This window comes from Mus musculus, chromosome 12 (assembly GCF_000001635.26).
Source record: "Mus musculus strain C57BL/6J chromosome 12, GRCm38.p6 C57BL/6J".
NCBI lineage: Eukaryota > Metazoa > Chordata > Mammalia > Rodentia > Muridae > Mus > Mus musculus.
The window spans coordinates 113,999,687-114,024,273 of record NC_000078.6 but is presented as its reverse complement, the minus strand read 5'-3'; the positions used below and the strand labels follow the sequence as shown (position 1 = coordinate 114,024,273).

The 24,587-nt window shown below is 37.9% G+C and overlaps 1 pseudogene and 1 further gene; both read left to right on the top strand.

Annotated features, from left to right (window-relative positions):
• Positions 1-24,587, top strand: part of Igh (immunoglobulin heavy chain complex) — a 2,751,187-nt gene that overhangs the window by 1,985,681 nt on the left and 740,919 nt on the right.
• Ighv4-2 (immunoglobulin heavy variable V4-2) lies at positions 10,835-11,130 on the top strand (annotated as a pseudogene). Its single transcript is given in 1 exon segment — positions 10,835-11,130. A coding segment is annotated over 1 exon segment (296 nt).

The following is a 24,587-nucleotide window of genomic DNA, read 5'->3' as shown; positions in this document are numbered from 1 at the left end:
AAGGACCCTGTCCAAGAAGCTCCGTTGCTTCTGTGGCCCAGGAGTTCTGTTGTGTTGATTGGTCTCTGATAGGCCCAGGATACAAGGTGGTACTCTCACCTGAGCTCTAGGGTCAGAGCTCTCTCTGGAGGCAGACTCTCCTCTGGCAGGGAAGGTGTGCAGCATCAAAAACAATTTAAAAACAAAAATTTACAACTCTAACTAAGTTGCCATCATTCAAATGCCAGGCAACAATTCTATTTTCTTGGTTGTCTAAGAAGCTTCATCTTTAAACCAGACCAGTGATCCTAGGATCCTGGGTGTGTTAGGAAGCTCGCCTGAAGCATAGAGAGTCCTCTGGAGACCTTCGGACCTTCTTCAGAGTTTGTGCCCATGGTGGCCTGGGGCTGGCGCCTACCAGAATGAACCCCAGCTGCTGGAGTCAAAATTCTTGAATTCTTTGTATATGCGGAATATTAGCCCTCTATCAGATGTAGGATTGGCAAACATCTTTTCCCAATGTTGAGGTTGCCATTTTGTCCTGATGGCAGTGCCCTTTGCCTTACAGAAGATTTTCATTTATATAAGATTCCATTTGTCTACAGTGGATCTTAAAGCCTTGGCCATTGGTGTTGTGTTCAGGAAATTGTCCCCTGTGCCAGTGAGTTCGTGGTTCTTTCCTACTTTCTCTTCTATTAGATTCTGTATATTTGGTTTTAAGTGAAAGTCTTTGATCCACTTGGACTTGAGATTTGAACTAGTAGATAGGATTGGATACATTTTCATTCTTCTACATGCTGAACCCCACTTAAACCAGCTCCATTTGTTGAATATGCTGTCTTTTTTTTTTTACACTGGATTGGTTTAGTGCCCTGGTCAGATATCGAGTGACCATATGTGTATGGGTTCATTTCTAAGTCTTCAATTCTATTCCACTGACCTTCCTGTCTGTCTCTGTACCAATAAAATACAGTATTTATCACTATTGTTCTGTAATACAGCTTGAGGACAGGAATGGTGACTTTCCCCCAGAAGTTCTTTTATTGTTGAGAATAATTTTTGCTATCCTAAGTTGTAGGCTAGGAATGTCTCCAAGTTTCCCCTCAGACCAAGCAAATTAATGAGCAGTATGACAGTGACAAACATGAAGAAGCATTTAAGAAGCCATCCTGTGATGAATTCTCTGAGATCATTCCACAATAGAATGTATCTATCACAGCTGAGTAGGAAAGTGAGTCATCTCCAAGGAGCTCATTTACCCACTGTAGCTCTTCCTGCATAATGTATGCTAGCTCACCAAGTGCATGACCCACCTGAAAGCTATGACATTGAATGACTGCTGAAAAAAATTGAATCCTTTCTTTCTGTGACCTCTTTGAGATTACCTATGTACTAGTGGATGACTCCCCTACCCATATGCATTATATTACATTAATTTGACTCAGTGACTTACTCATTCATAAAACAAAATAAATCAGAATATTGGCAGTGAGACCTGTTCTATTGTGAGGTTCTAAGCAGAGATGGGGGAAGTAGAAGGTTAATATATGTTCATAATATATTGGATCATGAATGAGAATTTGAAGGAATTTAAATTATTTAAAAATGAAAATAACAATTTTACATATGTTAAGAATTTCTTACAGATCTATATTATAAATAGTGTATTTTCCCTATGGAATTTACATATCCTTAAATTGCTTCTACTACTCCAAGTAGTCCATTTCTTTCCAGTAGAGAATTTCATTTCTATTTCATTACATGCTTCCATACAAAACTGTATATCACTATGTCATATGAAAGGACTACAAATGGAACATTACATAATACATGTATTTCTAAGAAAGTCTTAACTTACTGGAGAAAATCATTACAAATTATATCCATTTTTTAAACAGTAATGTAAGTACCTCATTCCTTAAATTTATAAAATTCTGCTGTGTTATACACATTTCAATCTATTTTTTAATCACTGATTTGTTTACAGAAATGTAATCTGATTCTATAATGTTGTTATTATAAAAAATGTAACAGTAATGATTTGTGCTCACATATAGAAACAGGATTCATTTATTGATGATGCTTTGCAAGTTGAAATATATAGCTTTTGGAAATGGCCTTTCTCCCACATTTAAAACATTACACAACAACACATCTCTGTCCTTCTGCTCCTCCTCCTATTACTCCTGTCTCTTTCTCTCTCCCTCTTTTTGTATGTGTGTGTGTTGCAAACATTATTGTTTATCAAGTAATATCTGCTGTCTTCAATGACTCTAGGTATTCATTTTATAACGTTTATTCAAACTTGCATTATTTATTTCAGCAAAACATTGTCATAAGGCTTATAAAAACACATATGCAATATTCTGGAATCAGGAACATCAAAAAGTCATTAGTAAGGATTCTGAGCATTAGCATACATTTTAAAAGTTAATTGCATGGGAAAGCCAAAAAAATTATGTATGGTTGCTTGAATATTCTCTTAAAGCCAACTTAAAGACAGAGGATAACAAAGTACTGCAATTTTAGTTATAAATAGTCTCAAAGTGTTATATTCACTCTGGATGATAAGGTGCTGAAGATTTAGCTTCTTAGATATATATATATATATATATATATATATATATATATATATATATATATATATATATATATATATAAAATTGTGTACTTTAAGTAAATATAATTCCCTTAAGTCAGATAAATCGTCTAAACAGTAGAAATAGCTAGAATAATAGAAATCCCCCAACGGGGGAATCATCCCATAAACAACTACCAAACCCAGACACTATTGCATATGACAGCAAGATTGTTCTGACAGGACCCTGATATAGCTATCTCTTGTGAGGTTATGCCAGTGCCTGATAAAGACAGAAGTGAATGCTCACTGTTATCTACTGGATGGAACACAGGGCCCCCAATGAAGGAGCTAGAGAAAGTACCCAAGGAGCTGAAGGGGTCTGAAACCCTATAGAAAGAGCAACAATATGAACTAACCATTATCCCTCAAAAGCTTGTGTCTCTAGTTGCATATGTAGCAGAGGATGGCCTAGAAGCCATCAATGGGAGGAGAGGCCCCTGATCTTTCGAAGATTATATGCCCCAGTACAGGGGAATGCCAGGACTAGGAAGCAGGAGTGGGTGGGTTGGGGAGCAGGGAGGGGGAGGGTATAGGAGACTTTTGGAGAGGAAATTAGGAAAGGGGATAGCATTTGAAATGTAAATAAAGAAAACATCTAATAAAAAAAGAAAGAGAAATAGCAGCAGTCATTAAAAGTTTCAACAACAACAACAACAACGACAACAAAAGCAAGCCCAGGTTTTAGTGCAGAGTTCTCTATGACTTTAGAGAAGACCCATCACCAGTAATCTTCAAATTATTCCACAAAATAGAAACAGAAGGGACCCAACCCAGTTTGTTCTATGAAGCCACAATTATGTTCATACTTAAACCACAAAGACCCAACAAAGAAAGAGAATTTCAGACTAATTTCCCTTATCAATATCTATGCAATTTATTTTACAGATCCATCAATAAGTCATATGTAGCAGGAAGAAAAAGACATGAGAAATGTAAAACAAATGTCACTACTGAATGATGTCTTAAATGTCAGATTTGTAGGTATCAGTGCAAAATGTGTTCTTATGGGTGTACTGAACTGTGAAGCATTCCTGAGAGACCTATACCATACAAAGACCCAACAAAGAAAGAGAACTTTAGATTAATTTTCCTTATGAAAATGGATGCAAAAATACTAAAAAAAAAAAAAACCTCTTCAAAAACGAATCTAAGAACACATGAAAATGATCATTCACCAGGATCAAGTATCTTTATCCCACGCAAGCCGAGATGGTTCAATATCTAGAAATCCATCAACATAATCGACTACATAGGAAACTCAAAGGAAAAAAACCTACAAGATCATTTCATTAGATGTTAAAAAAGCATTTGACAACACTCAACAACCCTGCATGGTAAAAGTCTTAAAAGATGAAGAATTCAAGGCCATACACAAACATACTAAAAGCAATATACAGTAAACCTGTAGCTAGCATCAAACTAAATGGAGAGAAACTTGAAACAATCTTACTAAAAGAGAGACTGCAGAAGGCTGTTCACTGTCCCCCTATGTATTCAATATAATACAGGAAGTCCTAGCCAGACCAATTCGACAACAAAAGGATGTGAAAGGCTTACAAATTAGGAAAGAAGAAATAAAAATTTGCAAATTATATGATGGTATAATTAATTGAACCCAAAAATTCCACCAAAGCACTCCTAAACCTGATAAAAAAAAAAACCTCATCAAAGTGGCCAGATATAAAATAAACTCAAACTAATCAGTAGTCTTCCTCTACTCTAAAGAAAAACAGGCTCAGAAAGAAATTAGGGAAATGACACATTTTATAATAGTCACAAATAATAAAAAAAATACCTTGCTTAGTGTGACGATTACAAAGCAAGTGAAAGATCTGTATGACAAGAACTTCAAGTCTCTAAAGAAGGAAATCAAAGATCTCAGAAAATGGAAAGATCACCCATGCTCAAGGATTGGCAGGGTTAATGTAGTAAAAATGGTCATCTTGCTAAAAGCAATTTACCGATTTAATGCAATTCCCCTCAAAATTTCAATTCAATTCTTTATATAGTTAGAAATAGCAATTTGCAAATTCACTTGCAATAACCAAAAATCCAGTATAGCAAAAAAACTATTCTGAACAGTAAAAGAATATCTGAGGGAATCACCATTGCTGACTCCAAGCTGTACTACAGAGCAATTGTGATAAAAATAACTGCATGGTATTGGCACAGAGACAGGCAGGTAGATCAATAGAACAGAACTGAAGATCCAGAAATGAACCCACACACCTATGGTCATTTGATCTTTGACAAAGGAACTAAAACCATTAGTGGAAAAAAAAAGCATGTTTAACAAATGGTCCAGGTTCAATTGGTGGTTGACATGTAGAATAATGCAAATCATTCTATTCTTATGTCCATGTACAAAGCTCAAGTCCAAGTGCATCAAGTACTTCTACATGAAACCAGATACGCTGAAACTGATAGAAGAGAAAGTGGAGAAGGGCCTCCAATACAAGGCCACAGGGGAAATTTTCCTAAACAGAACACCAATGACTAGTGCTCTAAGATCAAGAATCAACAAATGGGACTTCATAAAAGTGCAAAGCTTCTGTAAGGCAAAGGACACAGTCAATACGACAAAACAGCAACCAAAAGATTGGGAAAGTGTCTTTACAAATCCTACATCAGATAGAAGGTAATATCCAATACATACAAAGAACTCAAGAACTTAGACTTCAGAGGACCAAAGAACTCTATTAAAAATTTGTGTACAGAGATAAATAAAGAATTCTCAACTGAGGAATACCCAATGGCTGAGAAGCACCAAAAAAATGTTCAACATCCTTTGTCATTAGGGAAAGGAAAATTAAAACATTCCTGAGATTCCACCTCACACCAGTCAGAATTGCTAAGATCAAAAACTCAGTTGAAAACAGATACAGGTCAGGATGTAGAGAAATACTCCTCTATTGCAGGTGGCATTGCAAGCTGATACAACCACTCCAGAAATCAGTCTGGTGGTTCCTCAGAAAAAGAAATGGACATACTAGTATGTCAGGACCAGCTATACCATTTCTGGGCATATACCCAAGGGATATTCCAACATATAACAAGGACACATGCTCCAATATATTCTTAGCAGCCTTATTTATAATAGCCATAAGCTGGAAAGAACCCAGATGTCCTCCAACAGAGAAATGGATACAGAAATTATGGTACATTAACACAATGGAGTACTACTCAGTAATTAAAAACCTTGACTTCATTAAATTCTTAGGCAAATGGATGGAATTAGAAAATATTATCCTGAGTGGGGTAACCCAGTTACTAAAGGACAGACATGGTATGCACTCACTGATAAGAGAATATTAGCCCAGATTCTCAGAATTCCCAAGATACAATTCACATACTACATGAAGCTCAAGAAAGTATACCAAAGTGTGGATGCTTCAGTAGTTTTAGAAGGGGGAACAAAATACTTGAGGTAGGAAATATGGAGACAAACTGTGGAGCCTAGACTGAAGAAAATGGCATCTAGAGACTGCCACAAATGAGGATCCATTCCATATACTGACACCAAACCCAGACACTATTGTGGATGCCAAGAAGTGCTGGCTGACAGGAACCTGATATATCTGTCTCCTGAGAGTCTCTGACAGAGCCTGATGAATACAGAGGTGGTTGCTTGCAGCCAACCATTGGACTGAGCAATGGGTCTCCAATGGAGGAGTTAGAGAAAGGGCTAAAGGAGCTACAGAAGTTTGCAAGCCATAGGTAGAACAAGGTTATCAACCAACCAGACCCTCCTTCTAGAGCTCCCAGGGTCTAAATGACAACCAAAGATTATAATACATGGAGCGACTAATGGCTCCAGCCACATATGTATCAGAGATAGTCTTGTTGGGCATCAATGGGAGGAGAGGCCCTTGGTCCTGGGAAGGCTTGATATCCCAGTGTAATGGAATGTCAGGGTGGGGAAGCAGGAGTGGGTGGATGGGTGGGGGAGCACCCTCATAGAAGCATGGGAGGGAGAATGGGAGAGAGATTTTCAGGAGGGAAAAATGGGAAAGAGATAACACTTGAAATCATATCAAGAAGCCAATGGGAAATATAGGTATAAGAAATTATTCATAACCTTGATCTTGCTTTAGCAAGATGGCAGCTAGGACTGGTCAGGCTGCCATTGTTCCTTTTCCCTGACCTTAAAAAAAATCCCTAGTTCTACTATTAAGGTTTTCTGAGCTTCAAATTGTTCCCTAACATTTCCTACATCAAAGCCACTAATAAAACCCATCTTAACCTAGCTTCACTAACAATCTATTTTTCCAAATGCTTTCTAAAGCATGGAGGTCATTGCTGACAATCTACATCTATAAGTTCTTTCCTAAGGTTGGTACTGAATCATTAATAAGCTCCAGCAGCAATGCTTGAAAGAGAGCAAGCACTACTATTGTGAATGACAATGATACTATCTAGTGAGGGGCTAGAATCCCATTCAGAGTACTCATACTAGATTCAGAGGGACCTAATGGCAACAAGCAGAGGAAACCTTCACAATTTCTCTGGCTCTTCTTCTCTGACTGAGTCACACCAATTTGTGGTTGTGCTAACCAGTGCAGTTCTTGAGTTCTAAAGCTGTTTGTTCATATAGGGCCTTTGGCATGTGTGTGTGTGTTTGAGAAAGAGGAGGGGGAAGAGAGAGGAAAAGAGAGAGAGAGAGAGGGAGAGAAAGAGAGAGAGAGAGAGAGAAAGAGAGAGAGAGAGAGAGAGAACGAGAGAGAGAGATTACTGAGTCTGAGGTTAGGGGCTTACAAGTTGATTCATTCTCATATTGTTGATATAATATCCATATGCTCCTGCTTTTCATTTACATTTTGGGTCCAGCAATTTTCAGCTTCACTGTTGCTCTCTGACTTCACAGCTCTCTGTTTTCTTTCTTTCTTGCTTGCTTGCTTGCTTGCTTGCTTGCTTGCTTGCTTGCTGTAGTGGCTATTCCTGGTTGTCAACTTGACTATATTTGGAATGAACTACAATCCAGAATTGGAAGGCTCACCAGTGACCCTTATCTGGAGGCTTGGAGATCCTTATCTGGATCTTGGTATGGAGATCTTGAGCCATAGTGGCTATGGATTCCAGAAGATTAAATCTCCGAGTTTAAGGAACACACCTTTAATCTGGGTTACACCTTCTGCTGGAGACAATATAAGGACATTGGAAGAAGGGGGTCTAGCTCTTGCGCCTTCGCCTGCTTGCTGTGTGAGACTGAGTAACTGCTAGATCCTTGGACTTCCATTCACAGCTGCGACTGAACAATTGTTGGGAATTGGGCAGCTGACTAAAAGTCATCAATAAATTCCTTTACTATCTAGAGACTATCCATAAGTTCTGTGACTCTAGAGAACCCTGACTAATACAGAAGTTGGTACCAGGAGTGGTTCTAGAGTAACAGAAGTACAAGGATGAATCTTTTAAAATACTGGAATTGGCTTGTGATCCACCAGCCCTTTCAACTATTGAAACCTCTCCAGATTCTCTCCCTCTTGGGAGCTCAGAGAATTTTGAAGACCCATGGTTGAAACTATATTCCGAACTTAAAGAAGCGAATGCCCTTGATTTTCTTAATGAATTAGGTGATTGGTGCACAAAGCTTTCTACAAGATGGGGAAAAATCAGAAAGTGATTTTACTAGCTGGCTGCTCTTAGTATCTGTGGAAAAAATGATGAATGAAAGGAAGTAGTTGTGTGATAAAATTGAAAGGCTCCAGACACAAGTAAATGATCTAAAAGTTGCTAAGTGTGTTCTTGAAGAGAATCTTCTTTCTTGTAGCAATAGAGCTCAAGTTGCAGAAATCAAACTGAAACCCTCATTGTAAGGTTGGCTGAACTACAGCGAAAATTCAAGTCTCAGCCTCAGAGTGTGTCGACAGTTAAAGTAAGGGCTCTAATTGGCAAAGAATGGGATCCTATAACATGGGACGGGGATGTGTGGGAAGACCATGTTGAAGCTGAGAATTTTGAATCTTCAGATTCTCAAGGGTTTGCCCCACCTGACTAATACACTTGCTTTCTTGCTTTCTTTCTCTCTTTCTCTCTTTCCTTCTCTCACTCTTTTCCTTCCTTCCTTCCTTCCTTCCTTCCTTCCTTCCTTCCTTCCTTCCTTCCATCCTTTCTTCCTTCCTTCTTTCCTTCCTTCTTGTTTTCTTTTGGAACTACTTGTTGATCTACCTTGACTTTTCTGCTTGTCATAAGAGATGACCTAGGGTTAATGGTGATCAAAGCTCCCCCATGTAGAAGGACTCTTTCTGGCTCTTCCCTTGGACTTTCTATCCCAACAGTTATTGTTTCCATAAGGCTCAGTTACTCTATGTTGTCCAGTTTGTACCATGATCCTGAGTTTCTGACTTTTCTAAACAGAAGTTTCTCAATTTCACTGTTCCTTCTCAGATTCTGAACTATGCAGAATTTTGATGAGTTGATCTAAAGTCTGATATAATTTGCTCTTGATGCAGAAGATTTACACCAACACTGTTCTCTTGTAATACTCCAATACTAAGCAGGTTCATCCACAATGCTGGAAACTGAAGAAAACTCAATTTTGAATTAGCACATTAACACATAAAAACATTTGGTTTAAATTGTCCTGCCAGCATATTAGTCACCATTAAAACAGTGAAGGCTGGACAGATAGAAACCTGTGTCACTCATGATGAATTGTGATAAGTGGAAAGTCAAACTCAAGTCTATCCTATATGCCAAATTCCATAACCTCTTGCAAGTGAAAACCAAACTTTGGGAGTCCAACTAAGATAGGGACTGGTAACTGTTAATGCATGAAAGAAGGTGATTAGGAAAGAAAACTCAAGAAGAATGTTGGGAGTGAAAGCATCCTTCTGCAAGACCTGGGCTAACACACATGGATGATATGTACGAGATGATGTATACACATGTGGATGATATGTACAAGACTGTACGTACACTCATGGATGATATGTATGAGATGATATGTACACACATGGATGATATGTATGAGATGATATGTACACACATGGATGATATGTATGAGATGATGTGTACACACATGGATGATATATACGAGATGATGTGTACACACATGGATGATATGTACGAAATGATACCTACACACATGGATGATATGTACAAGAGGATGTGTACACACTTGGATGATATGTACAGGATGATGTATACACATGTGGATGATATGTACGAGATGGTACGTACACTCATGGATGATATGTATGAGATGATATGTACACACATGGATGATATGTATGAGATGATGTGTACACACATGGATGATATGTACGAAATGATACCTACACACATGGATGATATATATGAGATGATGTGTACACACATGGATGATATATACGAGATGATGTGTACACACATGGATGATATCTATGAGACAAATGCTGAGCTACAGGCTGATTGATGTTCAGCTCATCAGTCTCTCCTTGTTTCTAGTGAACAAACAAGTTAGTGTGTAGGGGAATGGGAACTGAAATAAATCATAACACAAGAAATTCACGCTCCTGCATACACACAAGTCTGGAGAAGGCTTAGCCAAACTCAGGAATGTAGTCATGTCACATGGCTTTAACACAGAAATCAGGTCTCCAACCTCAAAAGGCAGCAGCACACAGGGCTGGATCTGATTCAGAAAGTGTTGTATCCATCAAGGTTGAAACCCTCATCATAGGCCTGGCTCATATAGAAAACAGCTCCAGAGCAGGAAACAAACTAATGCCCACTGCCATCCTTAATTCTGCACGTGTAAAGGTAACACTAAAATGCATTTGTGATTTAAAAAATAAATTAAATAGATAATAATTAGTGTTTACAAAAAATCTTAGTATGATATTAAAAATTACAACCATTTTTGTTACTGCCAGACTCGTTGAGTACATTTAAAAACCTCAGAGGATTTGTCATCTCTAGGCCTGCTCAGTAGAGCTTGCTATATAGCAGGGAAACATGCAAATAAGGCCTCCCTCTTCTCATGAAAATGAGTCCTGAACTAACCTTGAATCTGAAGCAAAGGGGATCAGCCCGAGATTCTCATTCAGTGATCAACACTGAACAAACATCCCTTACCATGGATTTTGGGCTGATTTTTTTTATTGTTGCTCTTTTAAAAGGTAATTCATGGAAAAGAGATACTGAGTGTGTTACTGGTCATGAGCAAGATAGATGGTGAGCCTGTATGGCAGTTTGCTGACAGAATTCTCTGTGTTTTCAGGGGTCCAGTGTGAGGTGAAGCTTCTCGAGTCTGGAGGTGGCCTGGTGCAGCCTGGAGGATCCCTGAAACTCTCCTGTGCAGCCTCAGGATTCGATTTTAGTAAAGACTGGATGAGTTGGGTCCGGCAGGCTACAGGGAAAGGGCTAGAATGAATTGGAGAAATTAATCCAGGTAGCAGTACGATAAACTATACTCCATCTCTAAAGGATAAATTCATCATCTCCAGAGACAACGCCAAAAATACGCTGTACCTGCAAATGAGCAAAGTGAGATCTGAGGACACAGCCCTTTATTACTGTGCAAGACCCACAGTGAGGAAATCTCAGTTTTTACCCAGACATGAACCTCATTGTGAGGCCGCTCACAACCACCAGGGGGCGATGAAAACCAGACACAGAACACAGGATCACCCCAGGAAATAAGACACAAGAAAGCAGTCCTCTCATGTATCTTGGCAGCCTTTTTTCTTAGTTTCTAGGAATTCTTTCTAAAGGAATATTTAAATGTATCCAATGCTCTCAAAACATAGCATGCTTTGCTGTATTATTTTAAAAACATAAGACACATTCTCCCATGAATAAAATGCTAGGTGTTAGCTATGACATAAAGGATCCTGACTCAATCACATGATCAGGAAGCTTTGTATGTTTAAGTGCAAACAAAGAGGGAGGCTGGAGAGTTGGCCCAGCGGTTAAGAGCACTGACTGCTCTTTCAGAGGTTCCGAGTTTAATTTGCAGCAAACACATGGTGGCTCACAACCATCTGTAATGGAATCAGATGCCCTCTTCTGGTGTATCTGAAGAGAGCTACAGTGTGCTTATAAATAAAATAAATATTTAAAAAATTAAAAAAGAAAACAAAGAGGAATGTCAAGATCATTAGATCATAAACCAAGCAGGTCTCAAACCTCTCCTCTCCCTGAGGATTGTGTACATCATGTTCGGATATGAACTAGCATTGCTTTTAGCTAATTATTATTCTAGCAACTTCATCATTACCCCATTAAGGGATTTTGTACAATTTGAATCCTTCAGGAAATCCTGTTTGCTTAGTCATACACATTTCAAACTCATATTGTCTTCTTCTAGTCTGGAAAATGAAATCGCATCCCTTGTCTATTCATGACTTTTATCATGAAACTGTGTTGTTTGTCTAAGACCTTTTCTGCTTCTATTGAGATGATCATGGGATTTTTCTTCTTACACGTGGTGGATTGCATTTATCAATTTATTATGTTGACCCACCACTGAATTTCGGGATGAATCCTTCTTGGTCATAGTGGATTAACATCTTGATGTGTTTCTTGGTGAGGGTTTTAAGCAAATTACCAAGAATTGTTGCAACAATGTTTGTAATTGAGCTGTAATTTTCTTTTTAGGCATCAAGGTATCAGCTTTAGGTATTAGGTTATATTAGGCCTCACAAAAAGAAAAGATTAGGCAATATTTTTCAGTTAATATTTTGCAGAAAACTTTGAAGAGTGGTGACATTAATTCTTTAAATAATTGAGCACAAATTTTATACTGACTCTCTGTGATCCAAGAATGTCTTCTATTTAGTAGTGGAGAGAACCTTTTAATTATTGATTCTGTTTCACTAAATGCTATGAGTCTATTTATATTGTACACATGATCATGATTTAATTTTGGCAGGATATATATGTCAAAAATTTATCCATTTCTTTTAGTTTGCAAATTTGTTGGGGTACCGATTTTTAAAGTACATTCTTATTATTGTATGGATTTCCTTGGTGTCACTTGTGATGTTCTGTTTTCATCTTCAATTTTACTAATTTCAAACTTACCACTGCACTTTTATATAATTTGGCTAAGTGTTCATTAATATCATTACTTTTCTCAAAGACCAACAGTTCTTTTAACTGATTCTTTCTATTATTGTTTTCATGTGCTTCTAGTTTGTCGAGTTTAGAATTGAGGTTGATTATTTCTTGCCATCTAACCCTTTGGGTGTTATTTTTCTTTTTGATCTAGAGCTTACAGGTTCACTAAGTTGCTAATATGTAATATGTACAAGTGTGTGTGTGTGTGTGTGTGTGTGTGTGTGTGTGTTTGTGTGTGTATGTGTGTGTGTAGGTTCTTAGTACTATAAACTTGCCTCTTAATTGAGCCTTCATTGTGTCACGTGGGTATATATTTTGCTTTCATTTTCCATCAATTCTGAAAAGTTTTTTTATTTTCTTTTTAATTTATATATTTTTGTTTTCCATAGTGAGTTCTTCAGTTTTCATAAGTTTGTAGACTTCCTGTTGTTTTAAATATTTTAGTAGTCAGAACTATGTTCTGACTATTCCCACCCAGGAGAAGGAGATTGGCATTAAGTCCTTATGAATTTGAAGTTTATTGAGCTCACAGATCTCTCTGTGGACACACACTTTGTTGGATACAAGCCTATAGAGGCATTTATAAAGACAACCAGCAAAAGGTTAGCAATTTCCATTTACACAGGGGCATAAATGTTGGCAATAGTGACAGGATATTAATATTTTACAAAATCGCAACACAACTGTATTGTCTTGTGAGTACTATAGGATCAAGGGGTAGGGGAGGAGAATGCCTTGCAGTTGCAGAAACAGAACAACAGCAGGAAGTACTATGCATGCCTAAGGCACAGGTTGACCCTCAGGTCAGGAAATTGCTAACAGGGTTTTTTTTTCCACCTCATTCCCTGCCTGCCTTGGGCATTCTAGTACATCTGAGCTAGCATTCCTCTTCTATTTCGTGATTATTTCAGTTCCAGTATTTATAAGTGAGCATTTGGGTTGCATAAAACAGCAAGACAGAGAAAAATAAACCAGGAGAAAGAAACCTTCAAAGATAGGCAGTGCGGGGCAGGGGGAAAGCTTAAATTGTTGACTTGTCTGACAGCCCTTATCTATAATCTGGTCTTTGATAGCTGAATCCAAGGAATGACTTTCTGAAACTCACATGACTTTCCCAAAATTTACAAAACAGGTAAGATTTTCATATATAACATGATTGCATTGAAGTATTCACTGTAGGAAAATCAATTAAGAATTTTCAGTAAATAGCTAAATTCGACTCATGCCCTTGAACTATAGAGAAATTTTGGAGCCCTAAAAATGATTCAAATGTCTGAATATCTTTCCACTGTCCAAAGGGCTTGATGTTTACATAGGTTAGACAGAAATCATTTTAGCCTGATGGGAAGCATTTTTAAGTTTAGACTTAGAAGACAACCAAATGAAATTTAAAAATTTGAGTCTGTGACCATAATAATAACTAGTACTTTACCAAGACTAAAATAGTAACTTATCAGAACTGATTAATATGTTAAAACTCTAAACTTTTGAAGTCTTAACATTATATATCATTGAGATAACAGTGGTTGATTACTGAGAGCATTCATTGAAAAGCAAGTTCCTTTAAATAAAGGAATAGCAAAAAGTAAATGTTTAGTGAGTAATAACAGCAGGATAGCTTTAGGGTTGTTTGGGTTTTTTTTGGTTTTTATTTTTATTTTACATTGAAACCTATTTACCTTTATAATGTGAAGCCTGACAGCAAGATAAAGATTATTGTGAGTTTATTACCTTTCTCACCAGAAGACCTAGTAGTTCTATAGACTTATGAATTGGACTGACCAGGTATCTCTTGATAAACTGAAAGAGCTACAGTTAACAATCAACACTGCCAGAGGTCTTAGGAGGACGAGCTAAAGCATGAATAATAATCTAAAGGGCCTCAATATCAAATATAGAGAGACTTATCCTCTTCCTAGATGCTTATCCTGTTTTTCTCCATGTAGATCTTATGGTTTCACTGGGGCCACAGTTCCAAGAGCAGTGCCAGGGCAGTGTCAATTTTGGCCATCACACAGGGCAACATTAATGCTGTGATTGCCACACAGCAGCAGTGACTTTTGGCTGCCAGACCTAGAAAATCTAAGAGACTTTCCTGTGGGAGAGCGACTTGTGATACTGGCCTACTTTGATGAGGCAAAGGGATGCATTCAATTCTCCAGGATCCTAGTTGTACATAGTTATGACAGGGTCATGGTAGTTCCTCAGGTTCATAGAGGTAGTGTTTGTCAATGGTTAGTGCCATGGACCAGCCCCAGTCTGCCTCCCTCCATCTGCAGAAGAAATCAGGGGTTCCGGTTACAGGTGGGCAAGGAGGTGGCACAGATGACAAACAAATACAGACACAAGGGAGTGTGGTATCTGAGTGTAATTTGTCTCAAAGTGAGCACCAGTCTAATATGTGACTTTTACACAAAACAGAGGAATGCATACAAAATGCTAACATGAACCAACTGGGATAAAATCAATGTTAACAACTGGGATCAAAAGCAGCCCCACCTAAGGTCAGCTTAATCTTAAAAGGCAGGGGCAAGCACTTCATGCCCTTGCCATAGTTCCCATTCTAGTCTATTGTATAGTCTACCTTCCCCCTAGGCCATTGTAAATTCCTGTGTGTGGGTGTTACTCAGCTATCTATAGTATCTGCTCTGGTTCCACCTTAGACCACAGCCTTCCTTCTTCCTAGATAATTGTAAATTCCTGTGTAGGGCAGTGACTCAGCTATCCATGCCCAGAGTCAGCTGAAGAACTGCCCAGGACTGGTGAAGAATCTAACTTATCTATATGTCAAAATCAATCCTTAAAGCAATATTTAGGGAAAGCACACAGATCTATTTTCTGACTAAAGCAAGGACAGATTTGGAGCATTCCTTATTTCAGGATGCCACAGTTCCAGGAGACTAAGTTTCTGTGAACTTTTCCCCTAGGGACAGAGTTCAGGTTTCAAGGCCTGTCACACATGTCAATACTGGAGTGGATGTAGCAGGTTAACATTACTGTAATCCAGGAAGTGTCATTTTGAAGAAGAAGAAGAAGAAGAAGAAGAAGAAGAAGAAGAAGGAGGAGGAGGAGGAGGAGGAGGAGGAGGAGGAGGAGGAGGAGGAGGAGGAGGAGGAGGAGGAGGAGGAGGAGGAGGAGGAGGAAGAAGAAGAAGAAGAAGAAGAAGAAGAAGAAGAAGAAGAAGAAGAAGAAGAAGAAGAAGAAGAAGAAGAAGGAGAAGAAGGAGAAGAAGGAGAAGAAGGAGGAGGAGACGAAGAAGAAGAAGAAGAAGAAGAAGAAGAAGAAGAAGAAGAAGAAGAAGAAGAAGAAGAAGAAGAAGAAGAACAACAACAACAACAACAACAACAACAACAACAACAACAACAACAACAACAACAACAACAACTTAGGCTTTCCACTAGATCAGACATTTTTATCTAGCATGGGAAGGTGGGAAGGTTTTTTTTTTTCATTAAACATTTAAAATGCCATATTTGGTAGTCATATGAAAAGTTTTGAGGTCCATCTACTGATTGGTGCAAACAAATTTATACATGTTTTAGTGATTTGTTTTAAGTGTAGCCTTAAAAATACATAAAGAAAGCTATATCTGTTAAATTTAAACCATGAAATTGAGTTGAAGATTTAATTGAAAATCTTTTAGCATTAAAAATATAAATTTAAACCATAGAGTGATTCTTTAAGAGACTGGAGAGTTTTTTTTTTTTTAGTATTTTTTACAGTGCCTCATTATGGAATACTAGAGTGGTGTATTTGTTTTTGTCTGTCTGCTTGTTTGTTTGTTTGTTTGTTTGATTGGTGGTGGTGGTGAATGATTAAGTTTATTGAGACACCTCACACTTAACAAGTGAGGACTTGTCAGGCTGACCTACCATGGTAAAGCTAAGGGAGGCATTCAGTTCTGCAATGTACTGTTTATACATAGTCATGTCAGGGTCATGGTGGTTTCTCAGTTCAGTTTCTATTGGTCTGAATAGACTTTATCGACTGTAGGAATTTATAGACTTATTTATTAAACATATATTATTTTAAAGCCCTATTCTCAATAAATCTAGTTCATATTTTCTCCTCTATTGCAATTTTTATTCTTAGAACAAAAATCATCATGCACAAGATATCTTAATCTAAAACAGGATAGAGATCTATTGTTGGAATCTTAGCTGAAAAATGATTTAAAATAATAAGCAGAGGCTCAATAAAACTAAAAAGTTTCATGTGCACTGCCCTAGATAGTTAACAACAGTCAAGTAAATCAAGTTAGTAATGAACTCACATGGCATGTAGTCAAAACCCTGTCTCAAAAAAAAGAATTTTATTTTATTATGTTATTTTACATTTTGTTCCACTTAACTTTATTTTCAATATATCCCATATATTAGAAATTAATCTTTTCTTATACAATATATTCTCATTATAGTATCTCCTTCCTCTATTCAAGTTTCCTACCCACCTCTATTCTCATCTGTATCTGCACCCTTTCTGTCTCTCAATAGAAAAGAATCTGTTTCTAAAACACAACAACAAAATGAAATACAAAAGATAATAATAAAAATTAAAAAGACAAAGGCCACCAACAAAATGGGAATGAATTTTTACCAATCTAAATTTGATAGGGAACTACGATCCAATATATACAAAGAGCTTAAGAAGCTGGACTCCAGAAATTCAAATAACCCCATTAAAAATGGGGTACAGAGCTAAACAAAGAATTCTCAACTGAGGAATACTAAAGATCTGAGAAGCACTGAAAAAATGTTCAGTATCCTTAATCATCAGAGAAATGCAAATCAAAACAACCCTGAGATTCCACCTCACACCAGTCAGAATGGCTAAGATCAAAAATTCAGGTGACAGCAGATGTTGGCAAGGATTTGGAGAAAGAGAAACACTCCTCCATTGTTGGTGGGCTTGCAAGCTTGTACAGCCACTCTGGAAATCAGTCTGTCAGTTCCTCAGAAAATTGGACATAGTACTACCAGAAGATCCAGAAATTCCTCTCCTGGGCATATACTCAGAAGATGTTCCAACTGGTAATAAGGACACATGCTCTACTATGTTCATGGCAGTCTTATTTATAATGTCCAGAAGCTAGAAAGAAACCAGATGTCCCTCTACAGAGGAATAGATACAGAAAATGTGGTACATTTACACAATGGAGTACTACTAAGCTATTAAAAACAATGAATTTATGAAATTCTTGGGCAAATAGATATATCTAGAGGGTATCATCCTGAGTGAGGCAACCCAATCACAGAAAAAGTCATTTGATATACACTCACTGATAAGTGGATATTAGCCCAGAAACTTAGAATACCCAATATAGAGTTTTCAAAACACAAGAAAATCAAGAAGAAGGAAGACCAACTTGTAGATACTTCATTCCTCCTTAGAATAGGGAACAAAATACCCATCGAAGGAGTTACAGAAACAAAGTTTGGAGCTAAGACTAAAGGATGGACCATCCAGAGACTACCCCATCCGGGGATCCATCCCATAATCAGCCACCAAATGCAGACACTATTGCATATGCCACCAAGAATTTGCTGAAAGGACCCTGATATAGCTGTCTCTTTTGAGACTACGCCAGTACCTGGCAAATACAGAAGTGGATGCTCACAATCATCTATTAGATGGAACTCAGGGCCCCCAATGTAGGAGCTAGAGAAAGTACCCAAGGAACTGAAGGGGTCTGCAACCCTATAGTTGGAACAACAATATGAACTAATCAGTACCCACAGAGCTCGTGTCTCTAGCAGTATATATAGTAGAAGATGGCCTAGTTGGCCATCATTGGGAAGAGAGGCCCCTTGATCTTGCAAACTTTATATGCCCCAGTACAGTAGAACACCAGGGCCAAGAAGTGGGTGTGTGTGGGTAAGGGAGCAGGGTGAGGGGAGGGTATAGGGGACTTTCGGGATAACATTTGAAATGTAAATGAAGAAAATATCTAATAAAATTTTGAAAAAAATTAAAGACATTCACATCAAAGTTGGAAAAGACAAATCAACAAAAATAAAAGAACCTAAAAGAATCAGAGATATACTAGTCCATATACTCTGGATTCCCATAAAAATACTAAACTTAAAGCTATAATATATCCACAGTGGTCTTAGTGTAGACATCTGTAGGCCATGTGCTTGCTGAGAGTTTACATAAGCTTTGCTTGGTTATTTTAGAGGCCCTTATTCTCCTGGTATCTTCAAGACACTCTATCTTTTACTTCATCTTCTGCTCGAATTCCTGAGCTCTGAGAGGTATGAACTGATTTACACATACCATTTAGAGCTGAGTCTTCCAAGGTGTCTCTTTCATTCTCTGTCTCTGCCTCTGTCTCTGTCTCTCTCTCTCTCTCTCTCCCTCTCTCAGCATAATGCCTAGCTGTGGGTTCTGGGTTTGCATTATACATTAATAACTGCTTATGCTACAAGCTCTGGTTTGTTCTCTAACCAGATCATAACTTATTAACCTACCCAAATTATTATGCTAATGGAGTTAGTAACCTCTCCTTCAGTTTCAAGTGTTCAATTTTCTCACAGTTCATGGAAATCTCTCCCTTGTCCCACTCTGTCACAGAATTCCTGGCTCTCCCTGTTGAATGTCTCTTCTTCTAGTCCTATCTCAGCTCATTGTCAATAGCTTTTATTGACAGGTGTTGCTTTTATAAAGCATATAAGACATTTAATCTCTCTCTCTCTCTCCTTCTCTCTCTGTATCTCTCTCTCTCTCTCTGTCTCTCTCAAAGTTTTCTTTATAGCATCTCTATTTCATGATTATATTTTGTAGGTAAGACAGCATTGTAGATTTGTTGTTGGGTTGAGGTTTATATTTCTCATTTTCATTTCTTTTTTCTTCTTTCTATTTTTGTTTTGTTTTGTTTTGTTGGGTTTTTTTTGTTTGTTTTTTTGTTTTTTTGTTTTTTGAGACAGGGTTTCTCTGTGCAGCCCTGGCTATCGTGGAACTCACTCTGTAGACTCAGAAATCTGCCTGCCACTGCCTCCCGAGTGCTGAGATTAAAGGCATGTGCCACCACACACAGGTTTTTTTTCTTTCTCATTTTCAATATAATTGTTCATGGATGTTGAAAGAATAATCCTCGGTTAGCATGTAGAAGAATGCAAATTGATCCATTCCTATCTCCTTGTACTAAGGTCAAATCTAAGTGGATCAAGGAACTCCACATAAAACCAGAGACACTGAAACTTATAGAGGAGAAAGTGGGGAAAAGCCTCAAAGATATGGGCATAGGTGGAAAATTCCTGAATAGAACAGCAATGGCTTGTGCTGTAAGATCGAGAATCGACAAATGGAACCTCATAAAATTACAAAGATTCTGTAAGGCAAAAAACATCGTCAATAAGACAAAAAGGACACCAACAGATTGGAAAAGGATCTTTACCTATCCTAAATCAGATAGGGGACAAATATCCAATATATATAAAGAACTCAAGGAGGTGGACTCCAGAAAATCAAACAACCCCATTAAAAAATAGGGCTTAGAGCTGAACAAAGAATTCTCACCTGAGGAATACCGAATGGCTGAGAAGCACCTGAAAAGACGTTCAGCATCCTTAATCACCAGGGAAATGCAAATCAAAACAACCCTGAGATTGCACCTCACAACAGTCAGAATGGCTAAGATCAAAAATTCAGGTGACAGCAGATGCTGGCGAGGATATGAAAAAAGCACACTCCACCATTGTTGGTGGGATTGCAAGCTTGTACAACCACTCTGGAAATCAGTCTGGTGGTTCCTCAGAAAATTGGACATAGTATTACCAGAGGATCCCGCAATACCTCTCCTGGGCATATATCCAGAAGATGTTCCAACCGGTAAGAAGGACACATGCTCCACTATGTTCATAGCAGCCTTATTTATAATAGCCATAAGCTGGAAAGAACCCAGATGTCCCTCAACAGAGGAATGGATACAAAATGTGGTACATTTACACAATGGAGTACTACTCAGCTATTAAAAAGAATGAATTTATGAAATTCCTAGGCAAATGGATGGACCTGGAGGGCATCATCCTGAGTGAGGAAACCTAATCACAAAAGAACTCATAAGATATGTACTCACTGATAAGTGGATATTAGCCCAGAAACGTAGAATACTCAAAATATTGGATACAATTTGTGCAGCACATGAGACTCAGAAGGAATGAAGACCAGGGTGTGGACCCGTTGGCCCTATCTTAGAATTGGGAGCGGAACGCCCAAGGATGGAGGTGCAGAGACGAAGTTTGGAGCTGAGATGAAGGCATAGACCATCTAGAGACTGCCATATCTGGGGATCCATCCCGTAATCAGCCTCCAAACGCTGACACCATTGCATACACTAGCGGGATTTTGCTGAAAGGACCCTGATATAGCTGTCTCTTGTGAGACTATGCTGGGGCCTGGCAAACACAGAAGTGGATGCTCACAGTCAGCAATTGGATGAATCACGGGGCCCCCAATGGAGGAGCTAGAGAGAGTACCCAAGGAGCTGAAGGAATCTGCAACCCTATAGGTGGAACAACAATATGAACTAACCAGTACCCCGGAGCTCTTGTCTCTAGCTGCATATATATCAGAGGATGGCCTGTTCGGACATCAGTGGAAAGAGAGGCCCATTGGTCGTGCATACTTTATATGCCTCAGTGCAGGGGAATGCCAGGGCCGGGAAGTGGGAGTGGGGGGCAGGGAGGGGGGGAGATTGTGGGGGACTTTTGGGATAGCACTGGAGATGTGAATGAAGAAAGTACCTAATTTAAAAAAATAATTTATAACAGTTAAATGCCTCTTTAAAAAAAGATAATTTACAAAATGCATATTGATAAAATAAAAACTGGTAAGAACTGTTGACTTTATCCAAAAATAAATAAATAAATAAATAAAATCATAATTTAAAAAAGAAAGAATAATTCTCATATTCTCAGATTCTTATGGGAAAAAAAACCAAACAAACAAAATCCTCAATAGCTAAAACTGAGCAGAGCAGCAAATAAACTACTTGAGATCTCACATTTCCCTATTTCAAGTTGTTCAAAAAATATACATTGGGAAATAGACAGCATCATCAATAAGTAGTTGTACTCAAACTGTATGCTTGCATGTAGAAAAACCCAAATTGATCCATATTAATTGCCCTGAAAAAAAATCTACTCCAAATGAATAAAAAAACTCAGACCTTTTGGGGGCTAGAGAGATGGCTCAGTTGTTAATTGCCCTTGCTTCTCTTCCAGAGTTCCTGAGTTCAATTCCCAGCAACCCCATGGTTGGTCACAACCTTTTCTGGTGTGTCTGAAGACAGCACCTGTGTACCCATGCATAAAATAAATAATTGTTTAAAAAAGAGAGTTTTTTGCTAATTCTATCATGATTAATATTCCAAACAGATTTTAAAAACTGGTTGAGTGCATATTACTTTTAGCTTCAGAAGACATCATGTCTATTTACTAGACATTTAACTATTATAAAATATTTTAATAACTGAAAAATGTCAATGATGAGTTGTATATTTTAAAATAATTGTATTAGTTTAATTTGAAAAAGGAAAAAAAAAAGAAATAAATCAGAGAGATACTCAGCATCTCATGTTGCCAGAGAGAGGCCTGACTCAAAGTGCCCAAGTAACTAAGTTTCCTTTCTTTAGCTCCGGGTATCATCAAGACTTAATTCCCAGAAACCAACCATTTTTTGCTGCTTAATAACAAGAGGGAGTTAAATGGCCAGAAATTATCAGCTTCTATCGCTTGAATAGCAAGAGAGTTAAATTACTAGAAGTCTTTAGCTTTTGGTGCCTGCAGATACACCACTCAGAGTACCAAATGTCAGGCTGGGACCCTGGCAATGCTTGATTGAATTTTTGGGGTCGATTTAACTGATCTTCACTATTGCAGAACAAATGTCACATTAACATTTGTTAGTGAAGACTTTGTTTTCAGTTTGGTTTCTTTGGAGTCTGATACTCAACAAGTTTATAAACATTCAGCAGTTTTCATTCTTCTTACATGGGTCACTTCAAATCCATGTCCTAATCTCTGTAACATTGTGTATACTGATATTTTGTCCACACTCAAGCAAAGTTGCCTTCCCTTCTCTCTACTGCCTCCAAGACTGTTGACCGTGTTTTTATTGAAGATTGTCTCCATTCTATAATGTACAAACTGGCATGTAGAGTTGGAGATCATCGACGGCAACAAATATCTGACAATACTAGCAAAGTACATAAATAGCTTCTTGGCCCCAGAAGTTAAGAGGGCCTGAATCTGGCAAGTACTGACAAAATACAAAAGTTATATGCCTTCAGAATGGATATTTGCTTATTTATGGTATCCCTAGTAATCTAGCTGACATATCACACACACACACAGGAACACACATCATCATCATCATCATCATCCAGGACCATTAGGATGGAGCTTCCCAGAGGCAGTATAATACATAGCAAAGACAAAAGAATAGTCCTTGAGAAGAATAAGGTGTGAGATCCCGCTGTGTACCTGCTTATATTGCAAATGCTAATCACACTCCCCTAAAACTGTGTGGACAAGAGTGCAAGGAATCTTCTGGGAAGTTACCACCACTTGATTCTGTTGGGTAAGTAAAGATGCTGGCAGCCATTAACTAGATAGGACAAACAGAGATGGGACTTTCATGATTCTTGGGCTTGAGACTGAGGGAAAAAGAGAGGGAGATCCACCATACCTGTGAAGAGTGGAGGACAGGGACAGGAAACATATCCCACATGAGATGGAGCCAGGAGAGTGTGGTCCAGTTGGGCAGCCCTCTTGGTCCAGAGCAGCTATTTAGGATATATAATTTAATAACACTGGATTATTGACAGGAAGTGGATTAACCACACGAATCTTAGAAAGTGTTCCATCCATTGAGCAGATTAAGGCATATCAAAATATAAAGACTGATTATGTGACTTTTATTCAGGAACAAAAATTACTGAGGAGGGTAGCAGGATTAATATTAGAAAATCACCTATTTGCATCTATCTATATGGATAGAAATGTGCCTATCATGGTCACTGGAAGGAAACATGAAGAAACAGGTATCCTGGACAGACTTTTCTGTGCAGAGGCTTATTGGGACTTCCTAACTAGCACAGTGTTTGTTATTGAGGGTGGAGAAAGAAGGAGGAGAGAAATGCCACTTGTCCTATTTTACTTCCTATTGCTATGATAAATAACAAAAACAAACACAGCACAGTTTTGTTTGCCTTACCTGTCCCTCTCACATGTCCCATTCCATCAGTGTGGAAAGCCACAGCCAGGACTAATGGCAGGATCCTCGAGGCATGAACTAATATAGACACAAGAGAGGAAGTCTCGCCATCGGCTTGTTCTGCATGGTTTGCCCAGCCTGCTTTTGAATATAATCCAGGACCATTCTTTTATTTTTTTCTTTTTTTTTACCCATGGGATAGTCCACAGTGTGCTAGTCCCTCAAACATCAGTTGACACTCAATAAAAAAATGAAATTGCTTGCCTGAAACATCTAAGCTGAGTCTCCCTCTTTTCAGAAAACAATCTTATGTTATTTTGACAAAAATCTAACCAGTACACTATTGAATTTTTGTTTTGAAGGATTGTCTGATGGTGGTATAGACATATGAGCAATATTTCTATTTCTGAGCTCTAAATGAAGCATTTCTTTTTAGCTATTTTAATATCTTTGCCACAATCATTTATAGTTCATTGTATACATACTTTGTCCCTTTTATTCTCAAATTTTACTACATTTTTATAATGATTGAAATTAGAATGTTTCTTGTTTTATTTTAATATGAAGAATATTGATTTATAAAAATAAATTAGAGAGTAAATCACCATCTTTCTTAGTTGGTTTATGGGTTGTATTGTCTACTGAATAGTTAAATACGTTCAACATATATGTTTATGTCATTTGCAGTGGTAAATTGGCTGTTGTT